The sequence below is a fragment of the Myxocyprinus asiaticus genome, chromosome 4, assembly GCF_019703515.2.
Source record: "Myxocyprinus asiaticus isolate MX2 ecotype Aquarium Trade chromosome 4, UBuf_Myxa_2, whole genome shotgun sequence".
Classification (NCBI taxonomy): Eukaryota; Metazoa; Chordata; class Actinopteri; order Cypriniformes; family Catostomidae; genus Myxocyprinus; species Myxocyprinus asiaticus.
The window spans coordinates 10948131-10975735 of record NC_059347.1 but is presented as its reverse complement, the minus strand read 5'-3'; the positions used below and the strand labels follow the sequence as shown (position 1 = coordinate 10975735).

The window sequence follows — 27605 nt, the reverse complement described above, 5'->3', positions numbered from 1 at the left end:
ATATTTCACCTCTTATTTGCTGCTTCTGAATTCTAGGCATTTTTTCTTCCCTGAATGCTGACTATGTATGTGGTGGTGATGACAGTGGCGCTGTTCATAGGACTTAATTAAAGCACATACAATACAAGTCTAAATGTCATTGATGTTATATGACATTGTTTTCTCAGCCCATCCTAAAGTATTTATGCACATTTAGGATAATAGGTCAGAATAATGTCTGCCAATTGTGACTGAGGAATAATACAACAAGTGACCATATTATTAATGTAGTGCAACCAGCCCGTCATGTTGGAAAATTTTATTTTTGTGGCTATGGGTTTCCTACTCCATTTGTTTTGAGGGGCCCGTTTGGGACAGGACTATCTAACGGCAGACAGGGGAAGTGTTCAAAAAAGCAGTTTGAAAACAATGTTTATTTTTGCAATTCTGTTTGGTGACACTAGTGGCGCAGAAATTACACACTTCAGCTTTTAACATGATCACATCGGATGTCAACATGTTGTTTCCGAGAGTTCCGGTACCGATCGGCCACATTATGCCGAGTCACTGACAAGCGGCATCTCCTATCAGACATTTTTGCATTGGCTCCAGCATGTTTACCTTCTCCTGTAGCATGACCAGAAGTGCGTTGCGTCACCTGCGTGGGAGACCCAGGAAGTAATCGCATTCGCATAGTCAGTGGCAAGCGTGATTTGGAGGTTGCACCCCCAGCGTTACAGTTTTACTCCACCAATGGTTAGGTTTAGGGGTTTGTGTTGGGTGCTACAGTTTAAAAATTACACCTCTTCACTATATTACTGCCTGTACAGCTAAAAACAACTCGCTTCAGAACTCACTTTTAGCGCCCCTCTGTGGACATTTCACATTGAAAATGGAGCTCACACGTGCCCATACACCCAACAACTCTTACCATTTTGACCACTGGGGGCAGTGTTTAACATTTCGCTAAGCACAGATTGATTTTAGCTAAAGAAAAGTCAACCTATTGTTTCTGATTTCACTGTGACATCAGTCTGCAGCTTTATCCATCAAAATATGTTAATTAATGTCTTTTAAATTAAACATATCACACTGTTTAACCAAAGCTATAGTAGTCAAATTAAACATTTCTCTTTTGTGTTTTCAGCTAGCATGCTAAATTGCTAGCCAGCTAAGCTAGCCAATACAAATGACTAAACACAATAAAAGAAAACCGTAATAGGATTTTGTGCTCTCAGTGTTAGATTTCATAAAGCACATTTTCTTAAATGATACAAAAAAAATTTAATCCTATAATTATGTTTAATTGTCAAAGGCTACATTTATTTCACAACAGCATCACCAGAGCCCTTCTAAGGGGAGCCTAAAAGCTTAGCATAAAATAGCATAACGCGGCGGCCCCATGGACGTTCTATGAGCAGTTCATTGCCGAGGAGACAAAAGGCCGTTCTTTTTTAATGGATGTCTCTGGAGGAGATGCTTCAGTGTGCTGAATAAACTGCTTTTGTGAGGAAACAACTCAACACTTAATAAATTGAACGTCTGTTTGCTAATCTTCATGTTTTACACTAAACAATGCCTTTTGAATGAACTATGTGTAGAGTTTACTACGATAAAATTGCCGTTTTATCAGAGAAGACATGGACAATTTTGCGACAGGTTGGTGTCAGTTTACGGCTCTCCCCATTCATTTGGATGGGATCCGCAAACGGTGACAACTAGCATCGAAATATGCTAGTTGACCGTTACGCTCTCTCCTATGATAGAGGTTGTTATCTCTAATTAAAAGAATCTCTGGTATCACAACAGAAAGATGGTGTATAGTCAATTAAAGGAATAGGTCCTCCCAGGATAAATCCTCCCATTATTTAGGCTACCCACGCTTATGCTGTTTCAAACTTATATGAGTTGTGTTCTTCAACAGAACACAAGCGGATATTTTTTGAAGGATATATTATGTGTCATTGTCCATACAATGCAAGTCAAACCCATATGACTCAAATGGTTCAACCAATGTCTTCTTAAGCAATAACATCTGTTTTGGATGAGAAACAAGGGGGATAGGATTTTGACAGAGCCTCAAAGTTCATGCGACACTATCATTATTATTGTTGCATTAATTTAGACTGCCATCATCATATGCGCTCTTATTCAACATTAATTAATTGTCGCACACCAGAGACTGCTAAGCAGTACAATTGCAGTAATCCCTTGTAAAGACCTTGATGGAAATTTAATTATTTTAATGGAAAATCTCCTAATTAATAAAATTCATTACATCTAATTTGATTTTGGAAAGGTATGTCATTCTTTCTAAATGACCAGTATTAATGTTTGTCAGTAATATAAGCACTGAAACACAATAAATATTTGGGCTCGATTAAATATTTCCACACCTCTTTTCAGACAGTGTTCAGACAATACGTTTTGACTTCTGTTCTGAGAGGGAGTGTGTGTGCAGTGATTTTCAGCAGAGGTGCTGACAGATTATTAAAGTGATTGTCAAGATGTTACACTTCAATCAATCTGCTTAAGTATGCATGCTGGAGAAATCACTATAAATTCTATTTGTCTTTGTTTTGGAGTGCCTGAGGCTCTTTCTTTCTTTCTTTCTTTCTTTCTCGCTCTGTCTCTAAATGCATTCAAACTTTTATTGGTGTTTGCTAACACTAAGGCAATAGTATTAATTTACTATCACTCATTCTTAAGGTTAGGGATTTGAACAGCGATAGCTGATAGCTAACCCCAAGTATTAAACTTTGGCATGCAACTCATCTCATGCATTACATGAATACTTAAAATCATTATGTATTGAGGAGTGGTGTACATTTCTAAGTGACTGGACTTATGATTTTCACCTGGGGATGATAAAATGAGTGAAAAAATAAAAAAATAAAATAAAATTGATAAACGTCCTAACTCGGTGCAAAACAAGTTTCTGGTGTCAAACTATTTGTCTGTGAGCTCTTTTAACTTGGGCCAGTAAGCATCCACCCAGAACACCCTAGCAATCACCTAGTGATGTATAGCAACACTGTAACCCCTAATGTTGTCATTACTGGAAAATTATGAAATTATTTTGAAATGTCAAGTTTTGGGCTCATAACTCAAATATCTATATTCACTGAACTTATCTCAAAAATCCAGAGACTTAATATTAAGTGTTAATAACTCCAACGAGAGTACAAAATTGAGGCAATGGGGCACACCCATAATCCAAGGGCGTAGATTTGGCTTAAACACTGGGTTTTTTTTTTTTTTACGTGAAGCATTTACCCATGTTTCCGTTGATTGTGGTACAAATACTGGGGGGTTGTACTTGCTTGTTTTGATTATTGCGGGGGTTTTAATTACACAAGTTTTGGAGACACCATTACTCAATTCAATTGAGGGAATGAGTTTACTCAATCAATTGAGTAAAGTCAAATTATTATGGTTTTCATGGCACATAGCAACATGCTAAAACCCACTCAGACCATCTTATCAACAACATATTGCAGCAACACCCTTGAAAACACCCTAGCATTGTGGCACCGCTCATTTTCTTTCTTCAGAAAATGTAAAAATCCTTTTTCTTATCTGTTCTTGCTCTCTCTCCCATTCCTCCTTCTTTATTCATTTTTTGTGTCTCTCACCTTCTTTGCCTTTGTGTATTTTTTCCCCGCACCCACTTTGTATGTGCCACTTTTATACACCACTCACACAAACACACACACACCTTACTGGGTTACTGGGTTAGCTGTTTCCGTGGCTTCTCTTTAATTGTTCTCTTTAAAGAAAGGGCAGACATTAATTAGCGTGATTGCTGGAGGCGATACCACATACGAGAGTGAGAGAGGGTAGAAAAATCATTCATGTTCTTTACTAAATTAATAGCAGCATAAACACTTGCACACAGACAGTCGCCACCCACCTCCAAAACACGTCGAGCTCCCAGAGGAGGAATGAAGGCTGTCATAAATTTTCATTTCTTTTGTCTTGGCTGTACAGACCTCCTTTCTAATAGTGAGGTATAAAACAAGTACACTTGACATTTTATTGTCTAGACACTATGGCATGAGCTGTATCGTAGAAAGCACAGGACTTATTTAGTACTCTTTTGAACCTCTAAACGCCTTTATTTTTCTTAGATGAAAGGGAGTGTTCACATAAAAATGAAAAATGTGTCATAATTTAATCACCCTCATGTCATTTCAAACCTTCTTCCGTAGAACAAAAAAAGGAGAAGCTTTGAAAAAATGTCTCTTTTTTGCAGTAAAAGTGAATGGTGATCATGACTGCCAAGATTATAAAGGCTAGATTTTGAGTGAATAACAATTTACATTTCCATCTGTTCTTTACGCAAAGCTATCATATGGCTTCAGAAATCTTGGAATATAGGGCATGAGTCATATGGACTACTTTTATGATGCATTTTGAGAGCATTTTTATCTTTTTTTGGAGCTTGACAGCCCCTGGTCCCCATCCACTTTCATTGTATGGAAGAGAGCAGCTCATGCATTCTACTAAACTACTTTGATGTTCAACGGAAAAAAAATGGGTGAACTGTGCATAATGTTTACTCAAAATTCACTAGTTCAGCATATTTGAAAACAAATAAAAATTTGCATTTTCCATTGACAAGGCTGTCAGTTGGTCTTGAAATTCACACAAGAGGGTATTGCCACTTCAATATAATGGTCTATCACTATTACAAATAGTAGTTCACTTTGGGTTGGATGTGCCAGCATCATTCATGTTTGTGGATTGAACTATTTTTCTGACTAACCACTTTTATGCAAAGCAATCTGAGATCTTAAAAACAATATGATATGAACAAATTATGTTCATATGGATTTGAAAGCTATGAGTGATCTGATATCAGCATCATTGCTGGATATGTCTGAAAACAATTTGGGTAGTATTTAGACAATTGGCTGGACTTTAACAGTCTTCTGTTGTTTATTTCTTCTTCTTTTTTTTTCCTTAAATGGAATAAGAGTGAAGATTGTGTAATGGAATGTTTTTATTGTAGATTGGCAAGATAAAAAAGGAGTGAAAACACATGTTTCAAGACACATAATCTCTAAGGTGATATTCTGCATGGATATTAGAGAATTAAAGTATGCATTGCATTCTTAGCATTGTCACAATAATAACTCATTATTATCATTCTTCTTATTATATCTATATTATCTAAGTTTCTCCTGTGACATTTTAAGTCTTTAAAGGAATATTTCAAAGCTCAACCGGCAACATTTGTGACATAATGTTGATTACCACATAAATTAATTTTGACTTGTCCTTCCTTTTCTTTTAAAAAAGCAAAAATCGAAGTTACAGTGAGACACTTACAATGGAAGTGAATGGGGGGCAATTTTTGGATGTTAAAATACTCACTGTCTCAAAAGTATAGCCACAAGACAAACAATATGTGTGTTAACATGATTTTAGTGTAATAAAATCACTTACTAACCTTTCTGTGTAAAGTTATAGCCAATTTTACAAATTCGCTATCATGACAATGTAATGCCAACAAACCCTAAACCCTAAAATGACTGTAAAAATGACAATATAAACAACTTTACAGCTCAAATAATACATGAGGTTTAACAGAAAAATTAATGTAAGTGCTTTTATAAAATTATAAGCTTTACATTTTACACTGGGACTCAAACTTAGAGTTTGACTTCTTATCTTGCTCTAGTATTTATATAGAAAATTAGATGACAGAAGAATGATAATTTAAATAAAATCTAATGTTGTGATTAAGGTTGCGTAGTTTACCAGTACAAACGAAATATCGCGATACCAAAAAAATTAAATGGTACGATATCATCTTGTTGTTAATTTCGGTACCATATTAAAGTATGCTGCCATTAGCAAAATGTAATGTGATGTGAGAGTTTTGAGATTAAATCAAAGACAATTTGAAAATAATAATAAAAAAGCCTCTAAAAGGCCAAGTGTAATCATTAAACAGCAGAAAGATGTAATTTAATTAAATAATATAGAGTCACATGCGCTGAACGCTACAAAATGTATAAGAGGCGCCTCTCTGCCCTGTCATCTCCTTCACACACACACACACACACACACATGTTGGTGCGGCTATCCTTATGAGGACTCTACATAGATATAATGATTTTTATACGGTATGAACTAATGATTCTATCCCCTAACACTAACCCTACCCCTAAACCTAATCCTCACAAAAAAACGTTCTGCATTTTTACATTTTTAAAAAACATCGTTTATTATGTTTTTTAAGCGATTTGAATTATGGAGACACTAGAAATGTCCTCATAAACCAAATTTATAGCATAATACCCTTGTAAAATTACCAGTTTGTAACCTAAAAAGATGTCCTCGTAAACCACCCAAACCACACACACAAAGGCACGCACACGAACACACACACAAACACAGCACAAACTACCATATATATATATATATATTTTTTTTTGTATTTGTTGCCTAAGTATCGAGTTAGTATCGATACCGTGGTACCAGGGCTGGTATCATACCGAAGCCAAAATGTTGGTATCAGAGCAACCCTAGTTGTGATTGCATTGAGCATGTTGTCTTTGTGACATCGCCTATAATGTTTTTGAGGAATTGCAAAATAATACATGGTTGTATAAGAGTGATAGTCTGACCCTCTCTCTCTCTCTCTCTGTCTATATATATATATATATATATATATACGCTTTTTCAGTTCTGCCCACAAATGTTCTATCAGATTGAGGTCAGGGCTTTGTGATGGCCACTCCAATACCTTGACTTTGTTGTCCTTAAGCCATTTTGCCACAACTTGGAGGTATGCTTGGGGTCATTGTCCATTTGGAAGACCCATTTGCGACCAAGCTTTAACTTCCTGGCTGATGTCTTGAGATGTTGCTTCAATATATCCACATAATTTTCCTTCCTCATGATGCCATCTATTTTGTGAAGTGCACCAGTCCCTCCTACAGCAAAGCACCCCCACAACATGATGCTGCCACCCCATGCTTCACGGTTGGTATGGTGTTCTTCAGCTTGCAAGCCTCACCCTTTTTCCTCCAAACATAATGATGGTCATTATGGCCAAAAAGTTCCATTTTTGTTGCATCAGACCAGAGGAAATTTTTCCAAAAAGTAGGATCTTTGTCCCCATGTGCACTTGCAAACTGTAGTCTGGATTTTTTTATGGCGGTTTTGGAGCAGTGGCTTCTTCCTTGCCGAGCAGCCTTTCAGGTTATGTCGATATAGAACCCATTTTATTGTGGATATAAATACTTGTCTACCTGTTTTCCTCCAGAATCTTCACAAGGTCCTTTGCTGTTGTTCTGGGATTGATTTGCACTTTTCGCACCAAACTACGTTCATCTCTAGGAGACAGAATGTGTCTCCTTCCTGAGCGGTATGATGGCTTCGTGGTCCCAGGGTGTTTATAATTGCATACTATTGTTTGTACAGATGAACGTGGTACCTTCAGGCGTTTGGAAATTGCTCCCAAGGATGAATCAGACTTGTGGAGGTCCACAAATGTTTTTCTGAGGTCTTGGCTGATTTCTTTTGATTTTTCAATGATGTCAAGCAAAGAGGTACTGAGTTTGAAGATAGGCCTTAAAATACATAGACAGGTACACCTCCAATTCAGTACACCTCCTATCAGAAGCTAATTGGCTAATTGTCTAAAGGCTTGGCATCATTTTCTGGAATTTTTCAAGCTGCTTAAAGGCACACTTAACTTAGTGTATGTAAACTTCTGACCCACTGGAATTGTGATATAGTCAATTAAAAGTGAAACAATCTGTCTGTAAATTATTGTTGGAAAAATTACTCATGTCATGAACAAAGTAGATGTCATAAACGACTTGCCAAAACTATAGTTTGCTAATATTAAATCTGTGGCGCGGTTAAAAAATGAGTTTTAATGACTTCAACCTAAGTGTATGTAAACTTCTGACTTCAACTGGATATATGTATATGATCAAAGTTCAGCCATGCAACTTTACATGGCACAAGCTGATAGGTTGACTTGTTATATGTTAGCCAATTGGCTTGCTCACATATGACATGTTAAGCCAATCGTCTCGCATGGTGTGATTGGTCCTCTAACTTGTTGTCGGTGAGCCAGTCAACTTGTGTCTCTCTCTTGTCTAACATTTAAATGACTCAGACTGCAGTTAAGCTGGTTTCTTCTACAGCGCACTGCAAGAGTTTTTCTCTGAAAATGCTATTTGCTCAGGTGGTTTGTTGGGGGTTTCCTTCTATCAGCTTACATGGTATGGTCTGCTTCGGAGCAGCAGCAGTACATAAGTCTTGGCCTAGATCTGCTTAGTTTAAGGTTTGTATTTTGTGTTTGCGTTCATGCGTTTATGCAGCTTGCCTGCTTTGTTGGGGGATCCTTTGTTATGTGTATTTGTGCAATATTGTCTCATTGTGCAGCAGCAGCCGCAGCATGTCCACATGCTAACTCAGTATGAATGTGTATTTTCTAGCAGTAGCAATTCTACGTACTTGCTTTGCAGCAGCACCATACCCACATTCACATGCTAAATCTTTCTGAGAGTTGTCATGACTTAGACAGACAGACAGACAGACAGACAGACAGACAGACAGACAGACAGATAGATAGATAGATAGATAGATAGATAGATAGATAGATAGATAGATTGATTTTTGGATTAAAATTGTGGACCCTCCTTTAACACATGCACAAATTTGTATCTGATTTGCTACTTTTCTATGAATTGGTAAAGATGGCAGGTATTAATGCATGTGAGGAGACAGGAGTGTTACAGTAGCAAGAAACTAAGCAACATGCAGAGATTTTTTTGTTTTGTCACTGAACCCAAACCCTGCTGCCTCCAGAACAAACAGGAACACAGTAAGTGGGCGAATGTTTTAAAGGAGTGTGATAGTGTGGTCAAGGACATCATGATCAAAGCGATGTGAACACAATACACCTTTATTCTCATCAACTACAATATATTCTCATTCATGCATTTAATGATGATAGTACAAAATAGATGTTTTTATTTGAATTAGTCTTTTATGTAGCCATTTCTCTTTCTTTTTAGTTTTACCTTTATGATGCTGCTTACTTTTTTCTTTCTCTCTTCAAGTTTTTATTCACATTTGCACCAAGACAATTTGTAGAAAAATAAAAAAATGCAAGTAGTTTAGAAAAAACAACAAATTAGAAGATACAAAGCACAAAAAATTAAATAAATAAAATTAATAAAAGGGCAAGTACATGAATTTGAAAAGCTTTAAAAGTTTTATAGTTTTTACAAGCTGAGGGTTCTGTTTTTTTTTTTTTTTTTTTTTTTCATATTTGAAAGGGTTTAAGTATAAATTCTAAGATCAGTGTTGCAAAATGTATTATATAAAAGATTTTTTGAGTGACTCTTGCTTTGTGAATAGAACATTTTGCTAAAATAATTAAGGGATTAAGGACATATTTCTCGTTTTCTGAAGTATATGAGTGTAACGAAGTTCAATGGAAAGGAGGCGGCGAGAACCGGCTTGACAATCTAAATAATTATTTAATAATAAACTTAAACAAAAAGACAAACACATGCCGGGCAGCTGCCCGTAACTCTCTCTCTCTCTGGAACTGCTGCCTCCGGTCACCTTTATCCCTCTCGAGGGCTTGACTAGCCTGATTAGGGGCCGGGTGTGCAGCATCATGACCCGGCACCGCCCTCCTCCCTGCCACAATGAGTTTTCTAAACAAAATAAAATATCACATGGTTCTAAGCTTATGGTTCACCATGCACACTTACTAGACTGTCTCATTCTAGCACTGAGTGCTGAGGAGGAGTCTAGCCTACAGCCTCAGAAGGACTGGTCTAGGAAGGACACAGGCTGCAGCCTTCCATTTGAGAAGCACCCTAAATCTGCAGTCTTTAAAAAAAAAAAAATCACTCTCTCTTTTGCCCGCCCGCTTGCTTTCTGCGCACGCACCCACCCTTGCACTGTATGTGTGTAGGCAAAATGTCACCAGATGTGCTCTGCGCTCTCAAACAGAATCAAAAATAACATAAGTTGCGGAAAAAAATTTGACTTTGAAATATACTACTTATCAGGGAAACGTAAACTAAAAGGATGGACAAATAGACCATGATTAAAATTTTACAACCCCTTTCTCTGATATTTTGTAGTGCAACCTCTGTACATGATATGTAAAGCTGGTACTTCAATGTTAAAAAAAATTCAGAAAATACAAAAACAAAAGGCAGATCAGGCCATGTGAGGGGTGAAACAAGCGTCTACATAATTGTTATTTTATTTTATTTTTTTAAGATTTACACATTTCAAATGAATACAAATATTATACATTTTTAAATATATACATTTCAATAAAATTTAAATAAATGTGTTAAATATATTAAATACAATGCATTAAATACACTCTGTGACCAGCGTCTGGATGAGAGGTGACATGAGGTGACAGATTAGGGTCAGACAGATATGCGCGCACACACACACAGAAACTCAGCGTCCAACCAGCCAGTTACAGTGCTGATGCAAGACATGTAGGCACTGATTTGTTTTACTAGACCAGTGCTTCTCAGCTGGTTTTGCTTCAGGACTCAGATTATACATTGGGCATCAAGTGTTGACTAAACATATTACCAAAAGGATTTATTGTACAAAAGTAAACAAAAATATACATAATATCAAACATTGGATGTTGTTAAAATTACATGATGGAACTGCATTAGCGAAATATTAAATAATTTTTGCATTTAGCTTTTAGTATATATATGTATATACAATATATATGCATGTCAAATATGCTTGTTAGGCAAAGCAAATTATATTCTATATGTTTGTATGCATATGTGTAATGTATATGCATAAAGATTGAATGAGAAATGGATATTACCGTTTCCATGGTTTCCTCATGTTTTCTTCAGTGTACTCCTGCTCTTGACCGTTGACCTTTGACCCTGAGGTAATTCTGTGTCCTGTGGAGGTCATAAGAAGAAAGTGGTTTCTGAGGTTCATCAAAAAAAAAAAAAAAATAATAATAAAAAAAAAATTATATATATATATATATATATATATAATTTTTTGTTTTTTTTTTGTTTTTTTGGACTAGGTGTGTTTGGGCACAGTTTGCAATTTGTTTGTCTCATGAGGCCTTCTTTAATGGCCCACTTTTATGAGCAGTTCAGATACACACACACACACACACACACACATTCAAGCCTCTTGAGAGTTCAGAATTTCCATCTAATAAACACCACACAGGAGGGTGGGAGTGGGAGTGGGAGTGGGAGAGGGGTGGCAGGTGCAGGGGGCTAGACTGACACATGATTGACATGTAGATTGACTGCTTTTGAATGTCAGTTTGGATAATTGACAGAGTCTGTGAGTAAATGTCACACAGCTATTTAAGGCATTAGGGAGGGGTAACAAGATTTTGGAGTGTTTTTTTTTTCTTTTGTGACATACAAACCCCGATTTTGGGTGTTTTTTTATTAGCTTTGAGCTGGGTTTCAGATACATTTATTTCAGCATTTACTTATTCTGGATACATTGAACAGTGATTCTAATAAAAACTAGATTAAAGTATTACATTAAATATATACATAAATTTCATTAAAGGTATTGTTCACCCAAAAATGAACATTCTGTCATCACCCGTGCAAATTTCTTTCTTCCATTTAACACAAAAGGAGATATTAGACAGGATGTCCAAGCTGCCTTGTCCCTGGTTAACATTCACTTTTGTTGTATGGACAAGAATGACAATGAAATTAAGTGGTTACCATAGCTAGGATTCACAAAAATCTTCTAAATAATAATAAAAAAAAATTCTTATAATAAATTATAAGAAGGTATCTGGGTCATTCCTACAATTACATTAGTTTTCGGCTTTTAAACTATATTTTCAGAGGTATCTTTATGTTTCATCATTAAAGGAACATGTTAAAGATTTTATAAATCTGACCGTTCAAGATAAATGACTCAACAAATTCAGATGTCCATTGAGCAGGCTCAGGGTAAATATTAACAGGGTGGACAATAACAGGGTGGAAATTCAGTGGTAAAATGAGCCAGTACATGGTCTGTGAATGATATCCAGCTAGCATATTTGTAAACTTATTGTGATGATTTTATTTCTGTTAATATATATATATATATATATATATATATATATATATATATATATATATATATATATATTGGACGCTTCACTGTTTGTATCACTCCGCTTGTGTTCATGCCAATCTAAACTAAAGTGTAAGAGCAGTGCAGATGTGTAAAAAGCTAAATGTGTCTCTTTCTATTTATTTTTGTGACATCACAGATTTTAGCCAGCAGGTGGCAGCAAAAGAACATTTTTTTGTGTGTAAATGAGTCAGCTGAAGTAACGTGCATTGCCAGTCTGTCAGTATTTTAATTCACTGGCTCTCCATGATTTCTCTGATTACTACTAAACTACTAAAGCTTGTAAATAGCTTTAAACAGCTTTAAACTAACAACGGCAGCATTAAGGCTCATCACAACTGAGAGACACAACAGACTGATTAATTATTCAAACTCAAGGAGCTTACCTCTTACCGGAGTTTCCACATTAGAGAGGACATACTGTTCAAAATGGCAGAGGAGATTGCAGTTTCTATAGTGAATGACTCTTGTGCAATGGCTACTGTGAAATAGGGAGGAATACTTGGACGGCTATTTTTCCACAGAGAAAATAGGATGCATTTGACAAAAATGACATTATCTTCAGAAAGCTGACTAACACACTATAGCATCTTCACTTGGGAGTGGCAATAAAGACAGGTGATCGCACATGCTCTCTCTCTCTCTCCCTCTCTCTCTCTCTCTCTGTCTCTCTCTCTATCTCTATCTCTTTCTCTCTCTCTCTCTCTCTCTCTCATACACACACACATATCCTTGTTTCTCCAATAACTTGTTAGAAACATCCCAAGCCGTGATAGTTCTAAAGTGACGTTTTGAGAGGGTTTGACGCATCATTTGGTTTGAACAAGCAACAGCAGATTCTGATCCGTCGCGTAAGAAAGTAGTTCCGTGCTCAAATGTGTTTTTTGTGACCATACTCAGTTTGTTTCTCAGTTGTCATTGAACAGTTGTGTGGAGAGCAGGGTGGGGCCGAGCGGCATCTGGGCAGAGTGAGGCCGGGAAGATAAGTGGTGAATGATCAGCGTTCCAGTGAGGGGCAGCGGGAGTATTTAAGGAGAGGAGACAGCGGCAGATGAGCTAGAGAGACACACGGAGCTGTGTGTGTGTGTGTGTGTTCGGCGTGTCTGCAGGGAAGCAGCACGTGAAGTTGTTTTATGTTATGTTTAAGAAATAAATGTCGGGTCCTGGGAAGCTCAGCGAGTAAAGACTCTGACTACCACCCCTGGAGTCATGAGTTAGAATCCAGGGGTGCTGAGTGACTCCAGCCATGTCTCCTAAGCAACCAAATTGGCCCGGTTGCTAGGGAGGGTAAAGTCACATGGGGTAACCTCCTCGTGGTTGCTATAATATGGTTCGCTATCGGTGGGGAGCGTAGTGAGTTGTGCGTGGATGCCGCAGAGAATAGCGTGAAGCCTCCACACACGCTATGTCTCCGTGGTAACACGCTGAACAAGCTACATGATAAAATGTGTGGATTGACGTCTCAGATGTGGAGGCAACTGAGATTCGTCCTCCGAGGCGAGTCATTACGCCACCACAAGGACTTAGAGCACAATGGGAATTGGGCATTCCAAATTGGGGAAAAAAAAGGGGAGAAAAAAATTTGTAAAAAAGGAAAAAAGAAATAAATGTCTACATGTTTGTCAAGCCGGTACCAGCTTCCTCCTTTTCCATTCTGGAATTGCTACACTGGTGCCGAAACCCGGGAAGGAGGGAGGATGCGCTGTCCGGTCAGGAAAGGAGGAAGTGGGAGCTGGATCCACATTCAACAAGACTTTAATTAGACAGAACCTCAAACTGAAAACCCAGAAACATAAACACACACACACACACAGAGCAGCCGCGTGTCTCTCTCTCTCTCTTTCTCTCTCTGGTGTCCCTGGCTCTTCCCTTATCTCCCTCCTGCTGATTAGGCAACTCAGTGCGGGCATGCATCCTCACGGCCCGGGCACGCCCTCCTCCTCGTTACATGTTGTATATGAGCAATATCACACTTACAATCATGCTATATGGCCCTAAATCAGCACTGCTATGATTACTTACGGCACTCGGCCTGCGGCCGCTGATATACATTCGTAAGACTTCGAGTGTTTTTTCGGAAGAGAGGGGGAGGGTTGTGTGTATTGTACACAGAACTGATACTCGCTACTAGCTAGCCTGGTGAAGATGGAGCAGTCTACCTCAGCATTTAACCACTGGATCTATAGAATTCATTTCATTTTTAAGAATGAAATTACTCCAAGCTCACACATTGCTCACGCATTGAACTTAATTGCTTCAAAGGATCTAGTTGATGCCATATTTAAAGGTCCTGCCCACAGGGTACACAGTTGTTCAACCGCAAAATGTGCAGCAATATGAAACAAAGCCAATCGCTCTACTGTTGCTGCTGATGCAGTGGAGTCTACTGCATGAAACTTGACGTAAAACTTGACACATTTGTTCCTTGTGTGACTTTGTGGAATTTTAAAATATTCTGCTCTTTTAGAATATTGTCATGTGTATTCTGTTGATTCATCTCTTTTATTTTGAAATTCTAGTTCCTGTTTCATGTCATGTGTTCCTGTTTCCCTAGTCATGTGATGTCTTGTTTTCCCTCCATGTTCATGTGTCATGTTTTCATTGGTTTATTGTTTAATTATCTTGTTATCAGTTCTGTTTGTTCATTGGTTTATGTTCTCCCATGTCTTGTATTTAAGCCCTCATGTTTTCATTGTCTAGTTGTCAAGTATTGAATGTGAATGTGATTGTATGTGTTTGTCAAGCCATAGTCAAGCCATAGTCAAGCCATAGTCAAGCCATAGTCAAGCCATAGTCAAGCCAAGTCAGGTTATAGTCAAGTTCATGTTTATGATTTATGTTTCACGTTTCTAGTTAGGGTTTTTTGGTTTACGTTTATAAATAAACTGCACTTGGGTTCTTCATCTTCATGTCTTCGTCATTGCCATCATTGTCAGCAGTCACCCAGCATACATTACAGAATACTTGACCAACCATGAACCCAGCAGTTTTACTTCTGCGCCTACGTCAGGGGAATCGTCCCCTGGAGGACTATGTTGAGGACTTCTGTGGTCTAGCCAGCCAGGTGGACTTTAATGAGGTTGCCCTCAAAGACTGTTTTAGATTTGGACTGAATGAGTCCATTTCTTTTTTGATGCCTGGCGGTCGCAGTTCCCTCAGCCTGGCTTAATATATCGACCTCGCCCTACGGTTCATTGGTTCCCCGTTCACTGTGGGGGAGGCGGATGCCGAGCCAGAGTTCCACGTCATGGCCGCCGCCGAGCCAGAGTTCCACGTCATGGCCGCCGCCGAGCCAGAGTTTCACGTCATGGCCGCCGCCGAGCCAGAGTTCCACGTCATGGCCGCCGCCGAGCCAGAGGTCCACGACATGGCCGCCGCCGAGCCAGAGGTCCACGTCACAGCAACGCCTCAGCCTGCTCCATGCCACGTCACAGCAACGCCTCAGCCTGCTCCATGCCACGTCACAGCAACGCCTCAGCCTGCTCCATGCCATGTCACAGCAACGCCTCAGCCTGCTCCATGCCATGTCACAGCCACACCTGAGCAGTGGGACCTGGAGATGGTTCCCACCCTTATACCCACCCTTAGTTCTCCTGAGCAGGCAAGGGGAACTTTCGGCCCTCCGACCCCGCCTGGACCCTCCGAGCCCTGGACTTCGCCTTGGCCTGTCGGTCCCTCGACATTGCCTCAGCTCGGCATTCCCTTGGCTCCACTACGGTCCTTCAGCCTGTCGGCTGTGCCGGGGTCCCTCATCCCTCTGGCTCCTCCTTGGTCTGTCGGTCACCTGGCTCCGCTTTGGCTCTCCGATCCTCTGGCTGCGCCTCATCACTCCGATCTGTCAGCTTCACCGGGGACCTCCTTCCCTACGGCTCCACCTTGGTCCTCAGCCCCACCGGCTTCACCTCAGTCTTCCGATCCCTCAGCTCCGCCTTGCTCCTCCGAGCCTCCAGCACCGCCTTGGTCCTCCCTGCCTTTGGCTCCACCCTGGCCCTTCGAGTCTTCGGCTACTCTCCGGGCACCAAGTTCCATGGCTCCGCCCCTCGAGCCTCTCACGGCTCCGCCTTCCATGGCTCCGCCCCTCGAGCCTGTCATGGCTCCACCCCCCACGGACTTTGCCTTGGTCCCATGCCCCTTGCCCTTTCTCGCCATGCCATGCCCCACACCTCAAGACACCCCCCCCAGCTCCCTACAGAACTTTGAATTTATGTCTTGTTTTACGTGTTTTGTTTATGTGTTGGGGTGTCAGGAGCCACCCCTTAGTGGGGGGGATATGTCGTGTATTCTGTTGATTCATGTCTTTTATTTTGAAATTCTAGTTCCTGTTTCATGTCATGTGTTCCTGTTTCCCTAGTCATGTGATGTCTTGTTTTCCCTCCATGTTCATGTGTCATGTTTTCATTGGTTTATTGTTTAATTATCTTGTTATCAGTTCTGTTTGTTCATTGGTTTATGTTCTCCCATGTCTTGTATTTAAGCCCTCATGTTTTCATTGTCTAGTTGTCAAGTATTGAATGTGAATGTGATTATATGTGTTTGTCAAGCCATAGTCAAGCCATAGTCAAGCCATAGTCAAGTCAAGTCAAGTCAAGTCAAGTCTAGTCAGGTTATAGTCAAGTTCATGTTTATGATTTATGTTTCACGTTTCTAGTTAGGGTTTTTTGGTTCATGTTTATAAATAAACTGCACTTGGGTTCTTCATCTTCACGTCTTCGTCATTGCCATCATTGTCAGCAGTCACCCAGCATACGTTACAAATATTCTTGCTGTTCAAAAGATTATGTCTTGCACCTCAGGTTTGGAATGGGTGATGGACTATCAGTAAGCAGTGAGGGTTAAAAGTGTTTCGGTGTTTTTAGATGAAAGCTTTGACCTAGCAACGTTGTTGCTGTTGATTTTATGGCCATTAATGTTTGTAATGTTGCTATTGTTTTATGCACTTATAATGAACTTGATGTCTCAGTGTTTTGAATGATAAACTTTGGCCATGCACCATCATTGCTGTTAGATTTAATGTTAATTTCATTCATGTAATGTTTAATGCACTTTTTAAAAATTTCATAAGGAGCTCTTTTTGTGAGGCAAGGCAAGTTTTTTTATATAGCACATTTCATACACAATGGCAATTCAAAATGCTTTGCATAAGAAAATACAGTACAAGATAAAATACATTTTAAAACCAATTAATAACAAGATATAAGAATAAAAAGTAATCAGATGAATTTAAAAAAGTTAAAATTATTAAAATGAATAAAAAAGGAAAAAGAATACAGAAATAAAATTATGCAGTGCAATCAGTAAGTGCAGCACAGTGCTCTGTGAATAAATGCACAGTTAAACAGATGTGAGGCTCTTTTGTTAGTAATAAAGAATGGAACACATTTTCTTCCTCTGTACTTTTATGTTAAAATGATTATCCTATTCAAATGAATGTGACATAAAATAAAATAGAATTAGGTTAAAAGTAATCCAAAACTAATCAGATTATATTACTTCAAAAATGTAATCTACAAGATTATGTTACTGATTGCATTTTTTGTCATGTAATTTGTAATCAGTACTGGATTACAATTCACAAGTAATCCACCAAGCACTGTGTGTGTGTGTGTGTGTATATATATATATATATATATATATATATATATATATATATATATATACACGTTTAAAATAATAATGTATTATTCCCATATCTTTCCATTCAAGGGTGGAAATGTTATGCTTGACAACATACAGTATGACTAACACCACAAAATAAAGGAAAACTTAAATAAAACAGAAGAATTGCACACTTAAATAACTCCAGCATGATTTTGCTGAATGTCTGATGTCAACTACAAAGTGTGACATAATTTCATAACATACTGCAGATCTTCAGTAAAAAAGTTACAGTTTTATGACATAACAGGACGGACAGTCAAGTCAAGGGACACACAAAAAGACCTCGACGATCAGTGATAAAATGACACATACTGTATGCCACAAAAGAATACATGCTATTGACTAAATGTAATACTAAACGCTTAATTTTATACATAAAATCTGAGCACTTACTTTACTCAAAAATGTTTAAGATGCAATGAGGACAAGAGGAAATGACTCTTGTGTAACAAATGAAAATGATTTCAAATGGTTATTTAAAATTTGACTTGTATGCCCACAGCAGTGTGTAACATTATTAAAATTGTAGTTGGTTTAAACCACATGTAGTAATGACCTGCTATAAACACTGATGGTTAAACACCTTCCGGTGTAGACTGTGTAAGCAATCGGACTTACAATTTTCACATGGTGGATGATAAAATGGCTGCAAAAAAAATCCCACATTATGTAACAGAATTTAGGGTTAGGTGTCCCAGCAGCCACCCTAGCAACCAGCCAGAACACCTTAGAAACCACATAGCAATGCCCTAGCAACCACAGTCCACACCCAAACATCTGTGACTTTTGCACAGGCAAGCACCAATCTAGTTTTAAAGAAATAGTTGTTGACTTGTTTAACTTGTTTACTAATGTCTCTTTTTTGTTAATTGATACTTGTGATTGTGATAGTATTTGAGAAATAGCTGTGAGACATGGCAAGGACAGACTATAGCTGCAAAACCTGATCAGTGGTTTTCCTCATTGTGTTTTATGTTTTATAATAATAAGGTGATGCATCAATGTATCATCCATACCAGCCCCACTGCCACTTGAGACATACCATTTACACACGCATGCACGCACACACGCACACACACACACACACACACACAGGCCCACTTGGCATTGTCTGTTAGGACAGTGGGTGTTTGGACACAGCTGGCCAACACTGTTGATGATGGGCCACTTTTTAGCAGGGTTTCATATGTAACACACACACACACACACACACACACATGCAACCCATGATGCAGACACACACACCCGCTGGCCAGCTGTTCATGGTAGGGCTGCATAGATTAGCTTTGTCATATATTATCATCTCTCTCTCTGTGTGTGTGTGCGCGTGCATGTGTGTGTGCGTGCGTGCGTGCCTGCGTGCGTATGTGAGAGAGAGAGAGAGAGAGTGAGAGAGAGAAAGCGCATCATTCAGATTGCAAAACACGGCAGAGATATACTGTATGCTAAATGATGAGTTAATGAAAAGAAAACAATTTTTTTTATTTATAATTTAAATGTCATACAAAGTACCTGCTGGCACTGGCTTTCCACTATTAGCTAAGCAGTATTCAGCATAAATCACCATAGGTCCTCATTTTGACATGTTAGTACTAACCAAAACCCAGGTCTAAGTACAGTATTAATGACTCTTATTTAAACCATTATTTTAAGGAGTTATAAAGATTTTTTTTTGTTAATTCCACAATAAAAGCAATTACTGTAATATTTCCATTTCAGAAAATCAGTTGCACCATTAGGCTGTAATATATATTTTTATTATGATTGGTTAACTTTGCCCAGCATCGTTGCTGGATAGAGCTAGTTGTGGTTGGATCACTCCAGAGGTCTTAGAATGATAAAAACCACTCTGTAACTTATCGTTGTTCATGTTTATGGTATTATTGTATGTTTATCAGTTGCTCATCAGGGCTGTCTTTTTTTACCAGGTGACCTGCTTGCAAGATTTCTTTGGCGATGACGACGTGTTCATTGCCTGTGGACCAGAAAAATTCCGCTATGCGCAGGATGACTTCTCCCTGGATGAAAACGGTAGGTCGTTCCACTTAATAAACAATAAAAATAAAATATTTGTGATAAAATACACAGATTTTGTGACTATTTTACAACTCATCTGTCCCAGATGTGCACAATATCTGATGATGTGTTTAATATCTTGACATTTATTATTGTTCAGTGTAATTTTCTAAGGGTTAGTCTGTTTTCATTTTTTAGCATACAGATTCTCAAGTTTAAATGCAAAATTGTTAGTCCACATCAAGAATTCAGCATTTAACATGCTCCTAGCCCTACCCTAACTTCTCTTTATACAGTCAACAAACACTTAGCTATTTCTATCTTTCATTTATATTTTCTAGTTAATATCTATACTGTTTTTTCAACTTTTATCTACAGTTATTTCAAACTTCTTAAGAAAGTTTTCTTACTTTCTACATCTAATATATAATTGCAAATGAACTCTAGTTTCTGAGACATTTCAGTCAGGTTTTCATTTTTACTATTGTACAGAAATAGCATTGGTTTGTATAAATTATCTTAGAGAGATAATGCTTCTCAATGCAGTTGATCACAATATTTTTATAAACCGAAATATAAGTTGGTTAGGTCTTTTTAGAAAAGTGCTGGAGTGGCTTAAATCCTACTTTTTTAGATGGTAAATCAGCCAAGCTTGCAATTTTTGTGGAGTGCCACAGGGTGCTGTTTTAGGACCTTTGCTTTTTTAATTGTATATATTGCTCTGAGGTAATGTAACTTGGAAACATACATTTTCATAGCATTACAGATGATGCACAACTGGAGATTATTCCTTCTGGAAAGCAAAACCCTATGAACAACCTTATCAGTTTTGCATGTTAAATCAGGGCAAGACTGAGATATTAGTCATAGAAATATCTGCAAACTACAGGATAAATTGATCTCTGGTTATAAATATTCTAAATGATGAAATATGCATATTACTGTAGATTCTGACCATTATTTTGTGTCACATATAAGTACACATATCATTTACTTAGGTTGCATTCTAACATACTATCATTTGAGAAACACTGCATGAGATGTTTATCACAAGACAATGCCGAAAACCTTTTTTTACTTTTAAAATTTTAAGTTAATAATGAATTGATTGTTTTAAAGCTCATATAAGGGGCTTAAAAGAAAATGATAAAAACCTTTAAACCAGTTCAGAACACAACAGCAGCCACATATATGAACAAAAAACACAGCACATACCAGTTTAAAAAAAAAAAAAACTTCATTGGTTACCTATAATATCTAGTATATTCTGAATAAATATAACATTACTGTATACATTTATATGTTGAATGTTCTGCTGAAGCAGTTCAGTTTAGTCAGTTCACTGTGATATCTTTCATTCTGAATGTGTTTTGGGGAGAGAAAAAGTAGGAAACTGCATGATATTGGATGTCATTAATTTCTCAGAATTAGGCTTTCAAATGGGTTAATGCATTATTAAAATTTAGATTTAAATATGTTAATTGATAATGACACACATGGGTGTAATAAGATGCGGAGACACAGATGATGTGTCAGACAGCCCAGGAGGAATGTGTGTGTGTGTGTTAGAGAGAGAGAAATTATGGCTCTACTGATCTGTGCCAACTGCGGTAGGAGCGTCATCAGTGTTGGGGAAGCTACTTTAGACTACAGGAGTGGTGGTGGTGGTGTAGTGGACTAAAGCACTGAACTGGTAAGCAGAAGGTTGTTGGTTTGATCCCCACAGCCACCACAATTGTGTCCTTGAGCAAGGTGCTTAACTCCATGTTGCTCCAGGGGGACTGTCCCTGTAATAAGGGCACTGTAAGTTGCTTTGGATAAAAGTGTCTTCCAAATGCATAAAATGTACTTTGAAACTGCAGCTTGCCAAACTACTATCTACTCATAATGCAAAGCAGTTAAAATAATATTTACACTAAAATGAAAATTCAGACATTATGTACATATCAAAAAAGCATTATGAAATGATCATAAAAGTAGTTCATCTAACTCCCATGCTATATTTGAAGTCCTCTGAAGCCACACGAGAGCTTTGTGTGAAAAGCAGATAGACATTTTAAGTTATTATTCACAAAAATTCTCTCAATTCTCATTTGTGCATGCACATTTTCAAATCTGGCACATCAAGACGTTTGTTTTCACATTTCGAACAAATTTGAATATATGCATGAGCAAATAAAATTTGCTATAATGGAGGCATATGGATTTGAAGTGAAATAAGAGTGACTTTATGATGACAGAATTTGCATTTCTAGGTGAATAACCCCTATGCTTTTGATTAACTATTGATTAACCCTACATGCAAACTAGCTACATTGACTACTTACAGATGCAATGTTATTTAATGAACAGATTACCCGTATCATATTCAAATAACAGAACTGTTTAAATCTTGCAAAAGTATAACGATTATCTCCATTAAGGCTTAATTCTCTTTTTTTTTGTTTTGTTTTTTTTTGTTTGTTAAACCTACAAAAAAGTAAAAAAAATTAATAAATAACAAAAATCTGTGAAAACTTTCAGTCAGGTAATCATCGATCATTCTTACTATTGTACAAAAACAGCATGGATTATATGGGATAATTATTCTCAAAGTAGTTTATAAAAATATTCTCATTTGCCAACTAGAAAGCTTCTTCTTCTTCTTTTTTTTTTTTTTTACAATGGCAAATAAAAAAACACTTGCCATTTTTGTGGAGTGCCACAAGGTTCTATGTTAGGACCTCTGCTCTTTTAATTGAATGTTGTATGTTACTCTCAAGTAATGTTATAAAGAAACTTGAGTTTTCCTTCTTGAAATTAAACCCCTGTAAACAACCTGATCATTTACTTTTTAGATATTCCACAACGAATGTCCTATACAAACATCAATTACAGTAAAATAAAATAAAAATACATTAAAGACAACACAAAACTATTCCATGATTTTATTAAAAGAAAAATGTATTAATGTAAGGGGGCTTCCCAAGAAAATTATATACCCTTAAAAATAAAATAAATTTTAGTTGGGTACTTTTTGCTAGTGTGTGATTTTTTTTTTTTTATTTAGCTGCATTGGTTACATAACTTTCCTCTGCTAGTATAATCTGCAGTTGGTCAGTGTAGGGAAAAATTAGATTTGGAAATGTATTAAAAAATTAAAAAATAGATTTTGAAAGTTTTCCAAGGTTTTTCTTTCTCATGTTTCGGAATTTGTCACAGTGAATGTTGGTGATTTATTCCTTGTGTGTACATTTCTTTCATGCTTTTTGCTCTCTGTGTCTCTCTCCTTCTGTGACTCTTGCTGTAGAGTGTCGGGTGATGAAGGCCCCTAAAGGACAGAGGGGCTCCACTAAAAGTCCCGGCCCCATGCGACGCTGCAAGTCTCCGGCTGATTCCAGTGAGCCAATAATTATGTGATTCATGCCAGCTCAACACTCCTTTAACTCCATAATGAAGCTTAACTAACTCCACAGTAAAATCAAAAACAAATGCTGGGATTTCTTGCATGGTTGATTAACAAGTTTTAAACTCACTCAACACTTCATTTTACTCTGCTTTTTCCATTATATAAAATATATTATATAGCTATCCCTTTATTTTTGCTTATGCAGTTTAATATATCCATGATAGTGAATGTTCTTTTTTTGTTTTAACTTTTTTTTTCAACACGTCATTTAAATGTTTTTATTTAATTATAATCTCATAATTTATTATGTTTGTGTGTTTTCTTGCATTGCTTGTGCAATTAACCCTCTGTGAATGGAATCTAAATGTTTTTAATATAAAATAAAATAATACTGTATGTAGGAGCTAGTTTAACTAAATAAAGAAGATTTCTTATGTTTAAAAGAGAGGGATAGAGAAGAAGAGAGTTACAGAGAGGGGTCTGTCTGTCAGACAATAGTTTGAGTTTAATATGTGTAGACAGCCAGTCTGATTTTACATGTTTAATATTTTAGAGGGAGGATCACTCAATCTTCTGAGGAAGACTGAGACAGGGGACAATATTTAATCGGAGGATTAAAACAAAGTGGCCACGTACAGGCCATGCCTGCAAACTAGAGAACCAACACAATTAAATAAAACTGTTTTAGGCTATAACCACAGGCACCAACACAAAAAAACATACAGAAAAATAAAATGACCCATCTATGGTACCGTTATATTAGGTTTAGATTTAAACATTCTAACCTTGGTTGGTCTAAGAAGAGAAATGTTGGCTGCGAAGGTGATGAGATAAGAGCAAAGAAACCTTTAATATGTCCTCATTGACCTTTGTACAGCCGATAGTATGATGATATGACTGCCATCTTGTGGTGGCAAAACCTCATAGTCCTAAATCATTTAAAGACCCCATGAAATGGTTTGACGATGCAGTTTTTTCTTCTGTATTGGCATTGACTTAGAATATACATTATAAATGTTTTTACCTGCTAATCTTTAAACTAAACTTCTATTTTGATTTCATGGGGTCTTTAATAACAAGACATAAGATCAAAATTAGTTTCACAAATAGGACATGAGATTTTAATAATAGCTCATTTTTGGATGCTAACTTTGTTTAAATTATGATTATGTGATTTAAATAAAAGTTCACTGTATCACTGGTGGCTGGATTGATGTTTCTTTTTCTTTTTTTTTTTTTTTTTAATCTTTTAATTTTCCTGTTTCTTTATGTTTCCCTTTGTTCATCTTGTAAAGTCTGGGTTTATTGCACAGCTCTCCTTTTGAAATAAATGAAAAATAACATACTGAGCATTTCATATTTGGCTCTTTTTTTGTTTAACATAGACTAATTTCTGTTTTAATAACATACATCCCACTGTTTCTTCTTTTATAAGTATTTCTTTTTTTACATTCTATATATTTATATATAATATATTTTTTTTTACATCATTACAGTTGCCCCAAATAGCCATACTTAAAAATCATTGAATCATTGAATTAAAGAATTGTTGCATTAACAAAATTTAAACCATACTGCAATGATAAAAAAAAAAAAAAAAAGATACCAAAACGTCCTGGTTACTTTCATAACCTCCATTCCCTGATGGAGGGAATGAGATGTTGTGTCGATGTAGTGACACTAGGGGTCACTCTTGGGAGCCCCAAATACCTCTGCTTTTTGAAAAAAGGCCAATGGGAATTGGCTAGTGGAATTTGCATGCCACTCCCCCCGGATATACGGGTATAAAAGGAGCTGGTATGCAACCACTCATTCAGGTTTTGTGCTGAGGAGCCGAAACAAGGTCCCGGTCATTTCAGCGGGTAGTTCAGTGTTGTGGCAAGAGGGACACAACGTCTCATCTGCCACAGGGCTAAGGAGGAAAGTCATCCAGGGATCACAGCTTGTGAACACGACTGGGAGTCGAAAGCGCACGTCTTCACCTCATGGGAGGGGAAAGGCACTATGCGTAAGCAGTACACCCAGCCAGCTGTCCCAGATCTTACCTGCTCGTACATGACAACACACGGGATGAAACCGGCTCAACCCGGAGATTATAGAACCTTGCAAAGGTGTTGGGTGTTGCCCAGCCCGCTGCTCTGCAGATGTCACTGGCCAGGGCCCAGGAGGCCACTATACTCCTAGTAGAGTGGGCTCATAGCCCCATGGGGGGCGGCACGTCCTGAGCATGATATGCCATCACGATGGCGTCAATGACCCAGTGGGCGATCCTCTGTTTGGAGACAGCGCTTCCTTTCCGCTGTCCACCAAAGCAGACAAAGAGCTGCTCGGAGCTTCTAAAGCTCTGCATGTGATCCAAATAGATGCGTAAAGCACGCACTGGACACTGCAATGCCAAGGCTGGGTCTGCCTCCTCCTGGGGCAGCGTTTGCAGGTTCACCACCTGGATGGAGTGGTCTGTCTTCCAGCTCCATAGAAGTGGGTCTCCTCATCCCTGGGTTGCCCGTCTCAGGAGTGCTTCGAAGCCTTCCTAAGGTTCTTGGCGGCCGGCCGGTGGCGTCTGCTTCCTGTGGTGGGCTCCACGCCGGGGCCGGGCCGCGGGGGCGGGCTGTGGTGGAGCCGGTGCTGTTGCTGCAGAAGGATACCCTTGGTGACGAGCAGATGGGGTGCGGGATCTTGAGCCGTGCCGGGGCAGGATGTGTTGAATGGCCTCCGTCTGCTGCTTCACCGTGGAGAACTGCTGGGCAAAGTCTTCGATGGTGTCGCCGAACAGGCTAACCTGGGAGATGGGTGCGTCAAGGAACCATGCCTTGTCAGCCTCTCTCATGTCGACCAGGTTGAGCCAAGGGTGGCATTCCTGGACCACCAGGGTGGACATCACCTGCCCGAGAGACCGTGCCGTGACCTTCGTCGCCCAGAGAGCGAGGTTGGTCGCTGAACGCAGTTCCTGCATCAATCCTGGGTCAGAACTACCCTCGTGCAGCTCTTTTAGCACCTTGGCTTGGTGTACCTGCAGGAGAGCCATGGCGTGCAGGGCGGAGGCGGCTTGTCCAGAGGCACCGTAGGCCTTAGCCGTCAGAGACGACGTAAACCTACAGGCCCTGGACGGGAGCTTCGGGCGCCCACGCCAGGTGGTGGCGCTCTGCGGGTGCAAGTGCACCGCGAGCACCTTATACACCTGAGGGATCACCGAATACCCCTTGGCCACCCCAGCTGAAAGATTGGGACCGGGTAGTAAATGTGCCCCACACGATCTTGTCAGCTCCACATGCACTTCCGGGAAGAAAGGAACCGGGGCGGGGCGCAGCCGTGAGCGGCACTCTGGGCCCAGGAATCAATCATTGTGCCGCGAGGGTTCAGGGGAGAGTGGAGGGTTCCACTCTAGCCCGACGCTCATGGCTGCCCGGGAAAGCATGTCCATCATCTCTGTGCCAGCCTGAGACTGGGCGACCACACCCGAAGGGGGAAGCCCAGCCGAAGCCTCCACATCAGAGTGGATGAGCCCGCTCTCCGATGCTGCACTCAATAGCTCATCGTCTTCCTGGGCCCCGAATAAGAGGTCGAACTCGCCCTGAGATGAGCCGGCAGTCTCATCCGAGAGCCCGACCGGGGCAAGCGAGCGTGCTGAGGAATGGGTGGTCCGTGGGGGGTTACCCAGCGGAGGTGGTCCCACTGGAGTCCCCAAATCGCCCCCAGTGCTAACAGATGCGGCCTCATACCCATAGGTAGAAGGACCGAGGCGGGGAGCCGCTGGGGTGGCTTACTTTCTTATGAAGGCAAGCTGCGACCACAATGTTGCCATGGTCATGTTCTCGCAATGAGGACAAGACCCATCCACGAACGAATTCTCCGCGTGGGCAGCGCCCAGACATGTAAGACAGCGATCGTGGCCATCAGAAGCGGAGAGATAACGACCACAACCAGGAATAACACACAAACGTAAAGTCATCTTTAAAAAGACGTTCCGTGTGTGCCGCTCTTTTAGAATTGAAAATATACTCTTTTTGTTGTTCTGCCGAAGCGCCCAGGGGCGTTCTTTGCACTCCATGGGTGCAGAGGGGGAGAAGCCACTGAAATGCGCCGTAAAATCCAGCAATGTGCGGTGATCGGTAGGGAGAAATTGAATTCAGTGCACTGAATGCAACCGCTCGGCTCCGAAGAGAAAACCTGAATGAGTGGTTGCATACCAGCTCCTTTTATACCCGTATGTCTGGGGTAGTGGCATGAAAATTCCACTCGCCAATTCCCATTGGCCTTTTTTCAAAAAGCAGAGGTGTTTGGGGCTCCCAAGTGTGACCCCTAGTGTCACTACATTGACACAACATCGAGTAAGCGACAGATAGGGAAGCACTTTTCTTAGTAAAACATTTCACAAAAAGCAGTTTGTTAGGATTAAACTGCTAAAAAGAAA

General features: G+C 39.1%; 1 protein-coding gene across 2 annotated transcripts in view; it reads left to right on the top strand.

Annotated features, from left to right (window-relative positions):
* Positions 1-27605, top strand: part of LOC127434036 (neuronal migration protein doublecortin-like) — a 90883-nt gene that overhangs the window by 50243 nt on the left and 13035 nt on the right. For both annotated transcript variants that reach the window (XM_051686475.1, XM_051686481.1), the window contains exons 4-5: positions 19719-19821; positions 23096-23185. In XM_051686475.1, the coding sequence (XP_051542435.1) occupies positions 19719-19821; positions 23096-23185 (193 nt within the window). The remainder of the gene's footprint in view (positions 1-19718; positions 19822-23095; positions 23186-27605) is intronic.